A 17,404-nucleotide genomic window follows, 5' to 3' on the forward strand; every position below is an offset into this window, starting at 1 on the left:
TTTCCTTTTCTCATTTTCTATACTAGCCTCTCTCTCTCAACCAAATCTCTATTTCATTCTCTAAATCCCTAACTCAAATATTCTCCCCCATTCTATCTCCTCCTTTTTCTTCCCCTCCTCTTCTCCCTCTTCTATTTTCTTCAGTATCTGCCTCCTTTCCCCTTCCTTCTCTCCTCCAATCCTCCATGGATCTTCAATCTTCAGCTGTCCACCACTCCTCCCAGCAACCTCCACTGGCATTCAGCCCCTGGCCATCATCCCCTATAAATGCCAAATTCCCAAATCTTCACCCCTTTTACTCTTCCTCCTTCCCCTTTCTCCTAGTGGTCCTCCACTCCCAGCTCTACACCTATCCTCTACCCCAGTGGTAACAGTTTATTATTTGTTGTTCATCAGTTTGGACAGTTATTTTCTGCAAAGGCCATTTATAAATCAACAAATGAAATCAATACCCCATGGGCCTAGCTCCTACTTGTCCTCAAGCCCCCAAGTTTAAATTTTCAAAGCCCTAGTGGTCACCATCCCCATTGCCCTGGTGCTCCTTGAGCTCCCAGCCTTCTCCAATTCTAGGTTGCCTCTATTCTTTACCACTTGCAATACAGAGAGAAAGAAGCCAGCTTTAGTTACTTATGATCTGCATCAGCTCTCCTCCTCTCCTTCCGTGTCAAGCCAACAGTGTATAGCAGCAGCAACAGCAGCAGCAGCAAGTGAAGCTCCATGTGATCACAACTGGTCCAGTCTCCTCTATCTCAGAGGCTGGATTGTTCTGTGCCGCTCACTCTCCTCCTCAGGACCACAGTAACCTACTCACCTCCATCTTCTCCTCGTCTGGGGCTGGGATTGGCCTGCCCTCCTCCACTTCCATTGGCCCACAATTGGTCTTTACCACCTTCTTTTCTTCTGAGGCAGGATTTGCTTATCATTCCCCAGAACTATAATGGGATACTATCCCATTTCTCCTGGTGGCAGCAGCATCACCAACATGCTGTGCTTGCACAACCAATGTAGAAGGGGATCCCTTCCACACAAACACTATCTTTGCTTGGGAGGAGGGTGCAGGAAACTTACCTTGTATCAATGTGGCCAGCAATACCTATTTGTTACCAGCATTGGTTAATATTCACGTTACTATTCACAATAACCATTTAACACAGGATTTACCAAGGGCTAATGCCCTTTAATATATACTGCAATAAGATCTATGCACTAATATGTATTAAAAAGGTGAATTAATGCCCATTTTTTAACATGCTTTAATAAAGCCCTTAAACGTCAAATATTTCTTTATTTATTCATACATACAATTTATTCTGTCATTCCTACCCCTCACCCCCCAAAAAATAGAACAAAACATCATGATGGTTTACAAGTTAAATCATCACACACACACCATGGAACAACAAATGAAAAAATTTACTATAACAAATTACAATACAAAGAGAAATGTTATGCTGAAAAACAGTGTAATCTATAAAATAGCTGAAATCTCACCTCTGTATTCGGGTTAAGTTCCTTGTCAGGGTTTATTATTCCCAGCAAGCCCCAGTCTGTCAGCTCCTTACACCAAGCAAGTCGCAGAACTGTCAGGCGGGTGAGGTGAGTGGAGATTGCATGGATACTAATATCAGTGAGGGCCATGCAGGAGGACAGGTCTAAAACATGCAAACAAGCACCTAGTGATCCAGCCAATGAGACAACAGTTACATCCTATGGAAGAGATAGAGAATCATGAAAAGCAAGAGCAGTGGGAGTGCAAACAATAAAAGACAAGTCAACATTCAGATAATACTGTCTCTCCAATAAAACAACCCACTGTTCTGGACACACCACATCCTCCAACAGCTAAGATGTGAATTTGGTTTTCCTTTCTTTATTTAACTTAAAGAACCAGACATTCTGAACACACTACTTTAATTTTAATAGACCTTTACAGGTTGCCAGCTTTTTGGAGTATTTATTATGATACAATTAGTGGCTTTTAATGCACTATTAACTGAGAACCCAGTTTATTTCATGAAAAGCAAGAGCAGCTGGGAGTGCAGAAAATAAAAGACACGTCAATATTCCGATACTACTACGTCTCCAAATGAAACAACCTACTCTGTTCTGGAGAGACCACATCCTCCAGCAGCTAAGGTGAATTTGGTTTCCCCTTCTTTATTTAACTTAAAGAACCAGACATTCTGAACACATTACTCTAATTTTAATAGAATTTTACAGGTTCCCAGCTTTTTGGCACATCTTATATAATAAAACTCACCCTCAACGTTCTGAGGACACTGACGTCACTTCCGTCATCAAAACGGGTTCGTAAGGGCTCGTGGTGGTGAAGCCACCGAAATCGCCGTCTCGAGGCCCCGCCCTCGCGTCAAACGTGATGACGTCGAGGGCGGACCAATGGCGTATGGTGCATTCAGGAGGTGCAGAGCAATGGCGTCAGAACGACGAAGGGGTCGGTAGGTAGGTAGGGAGGGAAGGAGGGAGAAGGGGGAGGTGTTGGGGAGGAAAACCTTGCTAGCGCCCGTTTCATTTGCTCCAGAAACGGGCCTCTTTTACTAGTTTATTATAATACAATTAGTGGCTTTTAAAGCACTGTTAACTGAGAACCAAGTTATTTTGATTAATTGTTACAACATAATTTTCCAAAATACATGTTTCCACCATTAAATCAGGTTCTCCACGCTTTGTGCCATCATCTAACTGTTTTTTTACTTGAAAGTTATCTCCCTCTACTGGAAACAGATTACCAAAGCCAGTAAGAGCAACACCCGACTTCCAACTTTCCTGAAATTGACAAACCAGTGTACAGCTCTGGAGGTGTAAGTAAAGACGTCATCCCAGGAAAGAGAGGAACTGAAACTCATAGTAACATACTAAATGACAGCTGATAAAACCAGTATGGTCCATCCAGTCAGACCAGAAAGGTGACCATGGTTGTACCTACTGCTCAGTACAGGTTACCCCCTTCTATGCTCTTTTTAAATATGTGTGAGAATTATTTATGTTTAAATCATTTTTTATTTCAAAATGACAACCAAGAACACTGATAAAACAAGAAGCAGAGATCAAGAATATGGTATAAGCACCATTCCCTTACCACCCCTTATCCCCTCATCCCCCCTCCCCTCCATATTCCTCTATTGCCTCCATTGCTCATATGGGGATACATTAACAGTACAGTTGGCAAAGAAATGCTAACTAGCACAATTCAAGTGTTAAGAAACAAAATCAACAGAAGTTCAAAATTCTACTACATGCCACCATCCCTAAAGTAATCCAAAAACGTTCTCAATTTTGATGTAATCAAACTCCTCATGGTGAATCCATATCCCATGGTCGTAGTTTGACTGTTTCATTTGGGGGGGGGGGGGGGGGGGCGGCAAAGGGTGTGGCTTGGCACATTTGCATATTCATTTGCATATATACATCTCATACATATTCATTATGGCTATTAATAAAATCAACAAAAAACATACACGTACCAGACTAAAATGCCGAATATGAAGCCAGTATATCAACAACAATAGGGCCAGACACTTTATGAAATAATACAAAACCCTACAAAGAGACACTCAAAACCTATACAGAAAACGTAACACACAACCCTACAAAGAGACACTCAAAACCTATACAGAAAACATAACACACAACAGTCTTAACCCACCTATGAAAAGACAGTGCTATAAATTTTACACTGGACCCTAGAGCACCAATATACCTGCTACTGGAAAACTGTAACAAGCTGGACTGTTACACATTCCTACACAAACACTACATGCTAGCAGAATCCGTCACGTCAGTCACGTATGCAGAACATGGACAGACCCTCATGTGATACAAAATAGGAACCACAAAAAACATGCCCACAAAAACGGAAATATAGATCTCTTCAAGAAAGCCAGACTCTGTAAGCAGTGCAAATACTGGTAAAAGAGAAACAGAAATGTATTTTTTCCTGTACTCTGCAAAATACAACAATAGAAAAAAATGTACATTTCATAAAGCAGGCACATCTTAGTCCTTAAAACACATTAAATAAAAAGAATGTTTTCTTTTCTACTTTTGTTGTCTGAGCATTCTATTTTTCTAGTTGGTCTGGTCCCAGTCTCCACTTTCCATGTATCAGTCTTCTTCTAAATTCTTTTGAAGGTTGACTTTCCATTTCTTCACTCTTCTCGTCTTCCAGTCCTTCTCTGCATCTGTCTGGCACTGATCTTTCATTTTACGTCCCCCCCACCCCCAACACACACTTTTCTTTCACTCTTTAGTCTTTAGTATCCATCTACCTATTGGCTTTGACCATCTCCCTCTCATTCCCTCTCCAGCACTCCCCCCCCCCCCCGTCTCTCCCTTACCCAGTCTCTTAAATACCTCCCCCATCTTTTACCCACTTCATTAGTCCACCATTCCCATACTCTGTACTCGCCCCCTTTGCCCTCATCTACCCTCCACTGCATCTCATCACCCTATCAGTCCTAGCTTCATCCAAGTCTCTCCTTCCTTCCCTTGCCTCCAAGCCCACTCTTCTGCCCATTACCTTTTACCCCATGCCCAATAACTTATCTTTCACCATCTTTTTAATCCCTTTCTACCATAACTCAATCCCCTTCTCCTATACCCCTCACCAGTACCCCAATCCCTTTTCAATGTTTCTTATCCTCTTCTCCAGACTTCCAGGTCATTCACATTATGTCTCAACCTTTTCCCACATCATCCCTTTTTCTCATATCCCTCATTTCACACCCTGCTTCTTCCCCTCTCCCAACCCCCAAGTCCCATCCATCTCCTGCTCCTTCTCTCTGCTGTGCTCCATCTCTTCCAGTCCCATCCATCTCCTGCTCCTTCTCTCTGCTGTGCTCCATCTCTTCCAGTCCCATCCATCTCCTGCTCCTTCCCTCTGCTCACCACCCCTCCCAGTCCCATCCATCTTCTGCTCACCACCCCTCCCAGTCCCATCCATCTCCTGCTCCTTCCCTCTGTTGTGCTCCATCTCTCCCAGTTCTATCCATCTCCTGCTCCTTCCCTCTACTCACCACCCCTCCCAGTCCCATCCATCTCCTGCTTCTTCTCTCTGCTGTGCTCCATCTCTCCCAGTCCCATCCATCTCCTGCTTCTTCTCTCTGCTGTGCTCCATCTCTCCCAGTCCCATCCATCTCCTGCTCCTTCCCTCTGCTCACCACCCCTCCCAGTCCCATCCATCTCCTGCTCCTTCCCTCTGCTGTGCTCCCTCTCCCAGTTCCATCCTTCCCTCTGCTCACCACCCCTCCCAGTCCCATCCATCTCCTGCGCCTTCACTCTGCTCACCAACCCTCCCTCTGCTGTGCCCCACCTCTCCCAGTCCAGGTTGTGCCCCGCCCACCCACCTGCGAGGTCCAGGATCACACAAAAACTCTGGCACAGCAGTCTTCAATCTTTCTGTGCTCCCAGCAGCGTTAGCGATGTATACATGCTGCCGTTGGTCTGCCCCGGAAGCTCTCTCTTCAACTTCCTGTTCCCGCATAGGTGGGACCAAGGGACACTGCAGAAACGGCTTCTGGGGCAGCGTGAAGGCAGCGTGGATACGTTACTAACGCTGCTGGGAGGCGGAGCACGGAAAGATTGAAGACTGCAGCGCCGGAGGAAGAGAGGGGGTAGACTGAATCGCGATCGCAATGCAGGAGGTGGCAAGCTGTTTGGGGGGGCATTGCCCCCCTCGCCCCCCCAAACTACGTCCATGCCATATCTTAAATATAATGTACCATGGTAAGCAATTGTATCATTTGTATTCACCATAATCCCAGTGTAGGAGAATCTGCTGTAATCCACACTAGTAAAATTGTTTTTGTGCCATCAGTACAGCTCTTTTCAGAACTGACTGTAGTCACCCTTGGGAGAGGGTGAGCTATATCATACTGACCAAACAACACATTAGGTAATATTTCCACCTTATGCCACCACTGGAGATGGACAAAGGCTGGCATATTCATCCAAAATTCCATCACCAGGGGCAGGGCCGGTCTTAGGCCGAGGCGGCCGCGGGGGGCCACGCGCGGCGTGCCTCAGTCAGCCTCTTCCCAGGGCCGGTCCAACTCCGACACGGACGGTAAGCATGGCTGGAGGGTGCCGTCATGCCATGCTTACCGCCACTGTCCACCCTGGCGCCCTCTTCTCCCCCCCAACCAAGGATTTTTCTTTTAAATTTACCCTCCATGGCTGGAATCCCACAGCAGCGTCCTGCGTGCTTCACTGAAAGCGCTCCTCACCTCCCGAGTCCCCCCTATGTCTCTACCAGAACGCAGCTCTTCCTGATTCGTTCATTCTCAGTGTCCCGCCCTTGAGAATGAACGAATCAGGAAGAGCTTCTGCATTCTGCTAGAGATGTCGGTGGGACTCGGGAGGGGAGGAGCGCTTTCAGTGATGCACGCTGCTGTGGGATGCCGGCGACGGAGGGTAAATTTAAAAGAAAAATCCTTGCTTGGGGGGAGAAGAAAAGGGCGCCAGGGCGGACAGGCAGGCAGTTGAAAATGGGAGCAGGAGGGCAAGGGAGAGAGGACCTGGGCATGGATGGCAGGGCTCAGAGAGAGAGGGGAATTGCTGGATAGGGATGATGAATGGAGGGGGCAGGGGCCAGAGAGGAGCATGGATGGGAGGGGCAGGGCTCAGGGAGAAAGGGGAATTGCTGGATAGGGATGATGAATGGAGGGGGCAGGGGACAGAGAGGAGCATGGATGGGAGGGGAGGGCAGGGCTGGAGAGAGGGGAATTGCTGGATAGGGATGAATGGAGGGGGGGCAGGGGACAGAGAGGAGAATGGATGGGAGGGCAGGGCTCAGGAAGAGAGGGGAATTGCTGGATAAAGATGATGAATGGAGGGGGCAGGGGCCACAGAGGAGCATGGATGGGAGGGGAGGGCAGGGCTCATGGAGAGAGAGGAATTGCTGGATAGGGATCAATGGAGGGGGCATGGGACAGAGGAGCATGGATGGGAGGGCAGGGCCCAGGGAGAGAGGAGAAATTGCTGGACATGGAGGGCAGGGGAGAGAGGAGAAATGTTGGGCAGGAATGAAGGGAAGGAAAGACAAAGGAAGGAGATGCACATGGATGGAGGGGAAGGGATATAGGAGAAATGCTGGACATGGATGTAGGGGAGGGGAGGAAAGTAGATGTACATGGAAGAAGGGGAGTGAGGAGAAATGCTGGATATGCATGGAGGGGAAACTGCTGAATTTAAGGGCTGGATCGGAACACTTTGAAGGCAGATGCTGAAACTGGAGAAAGGATAGGGACAGGGCTACAGATGGTAGACAGGACACATAAGGACACAGGAGGATGGTGGACATGGTGAGAGAAAAAATATCAAATGGAAAGAAGACACTGCATAAAACAGAAGACACTGGGACCAAAGCGAATAGAAAAAACAAATGATCAGACAACAAAGGTAGAAAAAGCAAATGCTACATACCTGTAGAAGGTATTCTCCGAGGCACAAGCAGGCTGATTGTTCTCACTGATGGGTGACGTCCACGGCAGCCCCTCCAATCGGAAACTTCACTAGCAAAGGCCTTTGCTAGTCCTCGCGCACCGCTCATGCGCGGCCGTCTTCCCGCCCGAACCAGCTCGTGTTCGTCAGTCCCGTATGTAGCAAAACAAAGACAAGGGAAGACACAACTCCAAAGGGGAGGCGGGCGGGTTTGTGAGAACAATCAGCCTGCTGTCCTCGGAGAATACCTTCTACAGGTATGTAGCATTCGCTTTCTCTGAGGACAAGCAGGCTGCTTGTTCTCACTGATGGGGTATCCCTAGCCCCCAGCTCACTCAAAACAACAAACATGGTCAATTGGGCCTCGCAACGGCGAGGACATAACTGAGATTGACCTAAAACTTATCCAACTAACAGAGAGTGTAGCCTGGAACAGAATAAAACATGGGCCTAGGGGGGTGGAGTTGGATTCTAAACCCCGAATAGATTCTGAAGCACTGACTGCCCGAACCGACTGTCGCGTCAGGTATCCTGCTGCAGGCAGTAATGAGATGTGAATGTGTGGACAGATGACCACATTGCAGCTTTGCAAATCTCTTCAATAGTGGCTGACCAAGTGGGCCACCGATGCTGCCATGGCTCTAACATTATGAGCCGTGACATGACCCTCAAGAGCCAGCCCAGCCTGGGCGTAAGTGAAGGAAATGCAATCTGCTAGCCAATTGGATATGGTGCGTTTCTCCACAGCCACTCCCCTCCTGTTGGGATCAAAAGAAACAAACAATTGGGCGGACTGTCTGTTGGGCTGTGTCCGCTCCAGATAGAAGGCCAATGCTCTTTTGCAGTCCAATGTGTGCAGCTGACGTTCAGCAGGGCAGGAATGAGGACGGGGAAAGAATGTTGGCAAGACAATTGACTGGTTCAGATGGAACTCCGACACAACCTTTGGCAAGAACTTAGGGTGAGTGCGCAGGACTACTCTGTTATGATGAAATTTGGTATAAGGGGCCTGGGCTACCAGGGCCTGAAGCTCACTGACTCTACGAGCTGAAGTAACTGCCACCAAGAAAATGACCTTCCAGGTCAAGTACTTCAGATGGCAGGAGTTCAGTGGCTCAAAAGGAGGTTTCATCAGCTGGGTGAGAACGACATTGAGATCCCATGACACTGTAGGAGGTTTGACAGGGGGCTTTGACAAAAGCAAACCTCTCATGAAGCGAACAACTAAAGGCTGTCCTGAGATCGGCTTACCTTCCACACGGTAATGGTAAGCACTGATTGCGCTAAGGTGAACCCTTACAGAGTTGGTCTTGAGACCAGACTCAGACAAGTGCAGAAGGTATTCAAGCAGGGTCTGTGTAGGACAAGAGCGAGGATCTAGGGCCTTGCTGTCACACCAGTAGGCAAACCTCCTCCATAGAAAGAAGTAACTCCTCTTAGTGGAATCTTTCCTGGACGCAAGCAAGATGCGGGAGACACCCTCTGACAGACCCAAAGAGGCAAAGTCTACGCTCTAAAACATCCAGGCCGTGAGAGCCAGAGACTGGAGGTTGGGATGCAGAAGCGCCCCTTCGTCCTGTGTGATGAGGGTCGGAAAACACTCCAATCTCCACGGTTCTGCGGAGGACAACTCCAGAAGAAGAGGGAACCAGATCTGACGTGGCCAAAAAGGAGCAATCAGAATCATGGTGCCTCGGTCTTGCTTGAGTTTCAACAAAGTCTTCCCCACCAGAGGTATGGGAGGATAAGCATACAGCAGACCTTCCCCCCAGTCCAGGAGGAAGGCATCCGATGCCAGTCTGCCGTGGGCCTGAAGCCTGGAACAGAACTGAGGGACTTTGTGGTTGGCTCGAGATGCAAAGAGATCTACCAAGGGAGTGCCCCACACCTGGAAGATCTGGTGCACTACTCGGGAATTGAGCGACCACTCGTGAGGTTGCATAATCCTGCTCAACCTGTCGGCCAGACTGTTGTTTACGCCTGCCAGATATGTGGCTTGGAGCACCATGCCGTGACGGCGAGCCCAGAGCCACATGCTGACGGCTTCCTGACACAGGGGGCAAGATCCGGTGCCCCCCTGCTTGTTGACGTAATACATGGCAACCTGGTTGTCTGTCTGAATTTGGATAATTTGGTGGGACAGCCGATCTCTGAAAGCCTTCAGAGCATTCCAGACCGCTCGTAACTCCAGAAGATTGATCTGCAGATCGCGTTCCTGGAGGGACCAGCTTCCCTGGGTGTGAAGCCCATCGACATGAGCCCCCCACCCCAGGAGAGATGCATCCGTAGTCAGCACTTTTTGTGGCTGAGGAATTTGGAAAGGACGTCCCAGAGTCAAATTGGACCAAATCGTCCACCAATACAGGGATTTGAGAAAACTCGTGGACAGGTGGATCACGTCTTCTAGATCCCCAGCAGCCTGAAACCATTGGGAAGCTAGGGTCCATTGAGCAGATCGCATGTGAAGGCGGGCCATGGGAGTCACATGAACTGTGGAGGCCATGTGGCCCAACAATCTCAACATCTGCCGAGCTGTGATCTGCTGGGAAGCTCGCACCCGCGAGACGAGGGACAACAAGTTGTTGGCTCTCGCCTCTGGGAGATAGGCACGAGCCGTCCGAGAATCCAGCAGAGCTCCTATGAATTCGAGTCTCTGTACTGGGAGAAGATGGGACTTTGGGTAATTTATCACAAACCCCAGTGGCTCCAGGAGGCGAATAGCTATCTGCATGGACTGTAGAGCTCCTGCCTCGGATGTGTTCTTCACCAGCCAATCGTCGAGATAGGGGAACACGTGTACTCCCAGCCTGCGAAGCGCCGCTGCTACTACAGCCAAGCACTTCGTGAACACTCTGGGCGCACAGGCGAGCCCAAAGGGTAGCACACAGTACTGGAAGTGACGTGTGCCCAGCTGAAATCGCAGATACTGTCTGTGAGCTGGCAGTATCGGGATGTGCGTGTAGGCGTCCTTCAAGTCCAGAGAGCAACCCCAATCGTTTTCCTGAATCATGGGGAGAAGGGTGCCCAGGGAAAGCATCCTGAACTTTTCCTTGACCAGATATTTGTTCAGGGCCCTTAGGACTAGGATGGGACGCATCCCCCCTGTTTTCTTTTCCACAAGGAAGTACCTGGAATAGAATCCCAGCCCTTCTTGCCCGGATGGCACGGGCTCGACCGCATTGGCGCTGAGAAGGGCGGAGAGTTCCTCTGCAAGTACCTGCTTGTGCTGGAAGCTGTAAGACTGAGCTCCCGGTGGGCAATTTGGAGGTTTGGAGGCCAAATTGAGGGTGTATCCTTGCCGGACTATTTGGAGAACCCACTGGTCGGAGGTTATGAGAGGCCACCTTTGGTGAAAAACTTTCAACCTCCCCCCGACCGGCAGGTCGCCCGGCACTGACACGTTGATGTCGGCTATGCTCTGCTGGAGCCAGTCAAAAGCTCGCCCCTTGCTTTTGCTGGGGAGCCGAGGGGTCCTTGCTGAGGCGCACGCTGCTGACGAGAGCGAGCGCGCTGGGGCTTAGCCTGGGCCGCAGGCTGTCGAGAAGGAGGATTGTACCTACGCTTACCAGAAGAGTAGGGAACAGTCTTCCTTCCCCCATAAAAACGTCTACCAGTGGAGGTAGAAGCTGAAGACTGCCGGCGGGAGAACTTGTCGAAAGCGGTATCCCGCTGGTGGAGCTGCTCTACCACCTGTTCGACCTTCTCTCCAAAAATATTGTCCGCACGGCAAGGCGAGTCCGCAATCCGCTGCTGGATCCTATTTTCCAGGTCAGAGGCACGCAGCCATGAGAGTCTGCGCATCACCACACCTTGAGCAGCGGCCCTGGACGCAACATCAAAGGTATCATATACCCCTCTGGCCAGGAATTTTCTGCACGCCTTCAGCTGCCTGACCACCTCCTGAAATGGCTTGGCTTGCTCAGGAGGGAGCTTGTCCACCAAGCCCGCCAACTGCTGCACATTGTTCCGCATGTGTATGCTCGTGTAGAGCTGGTAAGACTGAATTTTGGCCACGAGCATAGAAGAATGGTAGGCCTTCCTCCCAAAGGAGTCTAAGGTTCTAGAGTCTTTGCCCGGGGGGGCGCCGAAGCATGCTCCCTAGAACTCTTAGCCTTCTTTAGGGCCAAATCCACAACTCCAGAGTCGTGAGGCAACTGGGTGCGCATCAGCTCTGGATCCCCATGGATCCGGTACTGGGACTTGATCTTCTTGGGAATGTGGGGATTACTTAGAGGCTTGGTCCAGTTCGTCAGCAATGTCTTTTTTAGGACATGATGCATGGGTACTGTGGACGCTTCCTTAGGTGGAGAAGGATAGTCCAGGAGCTCAAACATTTCAGCCCTGGGCTCGTCCTCCACAACCACCGGGAAGGGGATGGCCGTAGACATCTCCCGGACAAAGGCCGCAAAAGACAGACTCTCGGGAGGAGAAAGCTGCCTTTCAGGGGAGGGAGTGGGATCAGAAGGAAGGCCATCAGACTCCTCGTCAGAGAAATATCTGATGTCCTCCTCCTCCTCCTCCCACGAGGCCTCACCATCGGTATCAGACACAAGTTCATGAACCTGTGTCTGAAGCCGTGCCCGGCTCGACTCCGTAGAAACATGGCCACGGTGTGAGCGTCGAGACGTAGACTCCCTCGCCCGCACCGGCGAAGCTCCCTCCGCCGACGTCGTCGGGGAGCCTTCCTGGGAGGCGACCGCAGTCGGTACCGCAAGCGGCACCGATGTCGGAGACCTCACCCCGGCAAGGGGCCAGCTGGCGCCTCACTCGACGGTACCGGTGGCGCAAGCACCCCCGGTACCAGAGGGGAAGGGCGCAACAGCTCTCCCAGGATCTCTGGGAGAACGGCCCAGAGACTCTCGTGCAGGGCGGCTGTGGAGAAAGACATGGAAGCCGATGCAGGCGTCGAAGTCAGAGTCTGTTCCTGGCGTGGAGGCTGTTCCGGGCTGTCCAAGGTGGAGCGCATCGACACCTCCTGAACAGAGGGTGAGCGGTCCTCCCGGTGCCGATGCCTACTGGGTGCCGACTCCCTCGGCGACCCAGAGCTCTCGGTACCGATGAGGGAAGGAGACCGGTGTCAATGCTTCTTTGACTTTTTCAAACGAAGCATGTCACCGGAACTTCCCAGTACCGACGAGGAGGACGTAGAATCCAACCGTCGCTTCCTCGGGGCCGAGGCCGAAGAAGGTCAGTCTCGGGAGGGCTGTACCGCAGGAGCCCTCAGGGTAGGGGGAGACCCACCCGAAGGCTCACCGCCACCAGCAGGGGAATGGACAGCCCTCACCTGCACTCCAGTCGAAGCACCACCGTCTGACGATATCAGCACTAGTGGAGGTCCCGGTACCACCGACGCCGATGCAGACTTCCGATGTCTCGGTACCGACGATGCAGAGGGTCGATGCCTCGATGCAGTCGATGCCGAGGTCGAAGGTCTTGAAGCTGTCGACGTCAATGCACTCGATGCCCCCGGTGCTGTTGCCGACGAAGAGCCCGAGAACAACACGTTCCACTGGGCCAATCTCGCTACCTGAGTCCTTTTCTGTAAAAGGGCGCAAAGACTACAGTCCTGCGGGCGGTGCCCAGCCCCCAGACACTGAAGACACGACGCGTGCCTATCAGTGAGCGAGATTACCCGGGCGCACTGGGTGCACTTCTTGAAGCCGCTGGGAGACTTCAATGACATGGGCGGAAAAATCACGCCGGCGAAATCAAAACTCGTAATTGCGGTAAGGCACCAAAAAGAGGGAGAGAAAAAACTCGAACCGAGGCCTCAAAAGGGCCTACCCCGAAAACGAAAGGAAACTTAATGGGGCAAAAACTGGAAATACGGGAAGGGGAAAAAGACTGAAAAGGCCCTTCTCCGAATTCCCTTTTTTTTTTTTTTTTTTTAACTAGCGAAAAGTCAAAAAGATGCGAGAGGGTCAACTTAAGGGGCGTGAACGGGCAAACACGACCGTACCAAGCGCGGACAAAAGAAGACTGACGAACACGAGCCGGTTCGGGCGGGAAGACGGCCGCGCATGCGCGGTGCGCGAGGACTAGCAAAGGCCTTTGCTAGTGAAGTTTCCGATTGGAGGGGCTGCCGTGGACGTCACCCATCAGTGAGAACAAGCAGCCTGCTTGTCCTCGGAGAAAAGTATTTTATTCAGAATTTATTAATTGGAATATGTCAGCTTTTGGAAATGTGCATCTGTGATATTTTGCATGTAAGTTTCAATTTTTCTGGTATTGCTGCATGCTGAGTCTGATTTCTTGAGGTAACTTTTCAGTTCTGTATTTTGCCTTCATATCTGTTGTGTCATGTGTGATCAAGGTGCAGTATCCTGCTAGCGTGTAGCATTTGCAGCCCTTTTTGTTTTGTTTTTTTTCACGAGGTAGTGTATTGGTGTTTTAGAGCCTGGTGTAATTACAGTTCTGCCTTTCCACGCATAAGGTTGTTCTCGTCCTGTCCATGGAATTAGTGCTGTTATGGTTTGGTAAGGTTATGAGTGTGTTTTTGAACAAGTTTATGTATAGTGTTTTGCAGTGGAGAGATTGTGTGTCCGCACCTCTGACCCCCCCCCCCCCCCCCGGGGTTATGAGAATTGGAACTAATTGTAGTGGACTTGAACTGAATAATTTCGGGGGGGGGGGGGGGGGTCATGATAGCATTGTGCTTATTATTTCAATCAGTTTTTCTGTACAAGTTTAGCTTCATTTGTCTTTATTTGAAATTTCATAAATAAAAAATTTTCTAAAAATTGAATAATATTATCAATGGGGTGGAGCTGGAGTGGGGGTGGGGCTAGGATGGGGCCCCACAAAATTGGTCTGCATAAGGCCCCGCACTTGCTAAGGCCGGCCCTGACCAGGGGGCAGAACCAAAACATATGGCCCAAGATAGCTTTGTCAGCCTTGCACTTTGGACAATGTCCATGAGGTTGCAATGAAGCTTTAAAAGCTCAGAGTGGTGAAACAAAGGCATAATAAAAATTTGTACTGTAATTCCCACAAGGTAACATTATCTGTATGTTTACTTCCACTAAGCAAGCATTTACGAAACTGATCTGCTGATATGTCCATGTGCAATTCCTCAGGCCATTTCAAAGCACTTTCTCCATAATCGATGTCAGCAGTCACCTCGCGCAAGGCCACATGGTGAAAACATAGGGGGGGGGGGGGACGTGTTGATGAAAACCAAACATGTAAGCAGTAGTTAAATTTCATGTACTTTGCTGGTTAGGCAAGCTTTAGGAAGACTATGAACACAGTGTTGTAGCTAAAAATATGCAAAAACATCTGTCTGTGCTAGAGAGAACTCAGTCTGAAGGTCTGTAAAGGTCTTTAAGCCACACTCTTCATTAAGTAATTGGTAAAGATAACATAATCCTTTGGCCTCCTGGTTTAGAGAGGTTTGGTTATCACAACCCAGTGGAAAAGCTCTGTTATTTCTAATAGGCAAATATGGCGTGGTGGTTGAGGAAAGTTTGTGAAAAGTGCAAACCCAATTCCACTCCTTACACAGGGGTTGTAACAATAAGTAATCCTTTAAAGTCACAGAGAGCTCCCCAGAAGATGAATGCAGAAATGCACTAAAATGATAACAGGGAAGTTGGTGCGGTTCTAAAGAAATCACTGAGAAATCCTCTGTGCCCCTAAACCAGTTACTGATGTGGCGCATACACCTCACAATCCATAAATAGCGAAGGTTCAATGTACCCAATCCCCCCTGATCTCTAGATTTTAATATATGAAACACAGGAAGATGAGGTAGTTTACCCCTCCACAGGAGTCTCTGGAACTATCTCATCAAAAATTTTTCATCTTTCACCCTAAAAGTATAGAGGAAGCATCTGGAACAGGTATAAAAATTTTGGGATCAACATCATGTTATAGAGATGTACTTTCCTCATTAGAGACAAGGGCAATGCTTGCCATAGCTGTAATTTACAATTGGAATCTCTGAGCAAAGGCGGTACATTAAAGGCATAAGGTTTGACAGATCTGCTGGGATATTAATATGAGTCACAGCCGAAGTAAAAGGGAAGGGGCCAATCCAACCAAGATGTACTTCTGGAACAGGTAATGCTATTTGTTTATGCATTTATTTACTGCCTATTTGAAGGAATTCACTCAAGGTAGTGTACAGCAAGATTGACTTTTGATCATTTAGACTGAACCCAAATAGGCGCCCATAGTTTTCCAATAACTGTAGTAGTGGCGGCAGAGATTTTTGACAATAATACAAGCAAATCATCTGCAAATGACAATACCTTGAGTTATGTATTGTTCAGCACCATGCCCCATACGTCCTCAGAGCCTCTAATGACACATAACAAGGGCTCTAGACACAATAAAAATAACAATGGGGACAAGGGGTTCCCCTGTCAGGTACCCACCTGCAATGGAAAAGAATTTGTACACACCCCGTTAACAAGGAGAGAAGCAGGAGGAGAAGAATAAAGGCCTTAATTGCTGCAAGAACCCGTGCATTTTTTTCTAGCAAAATAGGTGCCGGTACCCAAATGCTAGGCCACCCTTCAGGGGTGAGATGATCACTTAGGGACCCATCCCACAATAGCCAGGCCCCTACAACCAGTTACAGAATCTATGACAAGGCAGAATTGGTGTGTAGAGCCTGAGTTCTTTTATTAAAGCTTCGGGAACATAGATAAATTTTAGCAGACAATGGAAAAGGTGCCGGTACTCAGTACCCCCAAGTACCCCCTCAAAAAAAGCCCTGGCATGAACCTTCCAGAAAGCACTACATGCTGCAAGGTGGAAAACAATCCCAGTGTACCTTATCAAAGGCCTTCTACGCGTCCAAACTTAAAAGCAGAGAAGGTACCTCAAACCTTTGGCAGTAGGACATAGCTAACAATATCTTGCATATGTAGATAAGGACCCTATAGGACACGCAGGACATGACTATAAGGGGACATGTCTCAGGCTGTACACTTGCCTGTAAGCTTATGTGGAAAGCTAGGCCTCAAAAGGTACATATTACATTGAAGTATTTGTTATGGTTTACTGGAACTGCTTGACTGATTTAATGGAAATGTCTTACTAACTGATGTTCTGTGAGAAAACCATGTGACATGAGAGAACAAGGAAGTGAACACAGTACATGCAGTTTGAAAGAAGAACTGAAACATGGTTTTATGAGAATAGGGTTACCATATGGCTCCAGAAAAAGGAGGACGGATTGAGCCAGCCGGGTTTTACTTCCATTGCTTTCCATTGAAAGCAATGGAAGTAAAACCCGGCTAGCTCAATTACTTCCACTGAAAGCAATGGAAGTAAAACCCGGCTGGCTCAATCCATCCTCCTTTTTCTGGAGCCATATGGTAACCCTATATGAGAAACAGGGTTAAAGACTGGAACGATTTAGGAGAATGTGGAAGTAGGTAATCAGGTAAATAGAAACCTGTGGTTATATATTTACAAGTGAGATTGACCTGAGTATTCAGAAGTAAGGTGAGTTACTGTAAATTGTCAAAATAAGTTTCAATATCAATTATGTTTGCTGATTAAATGGAAACTCAGTACTAATAAATAGAAAAACAGATGGCCGAAAGAAGTATAACATTTGAGGAAGAAGAAAAAAGACTGGCTTAAGTGACGTATATTCTATAGACATAATGATAAGTAAACCCTATATAAGTCTTAGCTATAATCAATAGCAAACCAGAGAAGTCATACTGAGCATTCACGCATTGTGACCAGTTAACTACTCCCTATGAGAAAAGCCTGTGATCTGTCTTGATTGACCACATACTGGAACTGAAATACTGAATTAACTGAAAGAATTATATACCAAGTGTGCCTTTAATTGGTAAGTTGAATAAATGATTTTCTCATATAGCAAACAGCCTTCTGACTCTGACTTTCCTTCTTTAGTGATTTATAATACAGTTTATTTATAACATATGTAACAGTGATTGACACTGTTGATATTTTGATAAAT

General features: G+C 48.4%; 1 protein-coding gene across 1 annotated transcript in view; it reads right to left on the reverse strand.

Moving 5' to 3' along the window:
* The window catches only part of LRRC29 (leucine rich repeat containing 29), a 340,152-nt gene that overhangs the window by 104,563 nt on the left and 218,185 nt on the right, over nucleotides 1-17,404 (reverse strand). Inside the window, exon 4 of the mRNA XM_030203743.1 lies at nucleotides 1,492-1,707. Coding sequence (XP_030059603.1) covers nucleotides 1,492-1,707 — 216 coding nt within the window. The remainder of the gene's footprint in view (nucleotides 1-1,491; nucleotides 1,708-17,404) is intronic.

Source organism: Microcaecilia unicolor, chromosome 5 (genome assembly GCF_901765095.1).
Source record: "Microcaecilia unicolor chromosome 5, aMicUni1.1, whole genome shotgun sequence".
NCBI lineage: Eukaryota > Metazoa > Chordata > Amphibia > Gymnophiona > Siphonopidae > Microcaecilia > Microcaecilia unicolor.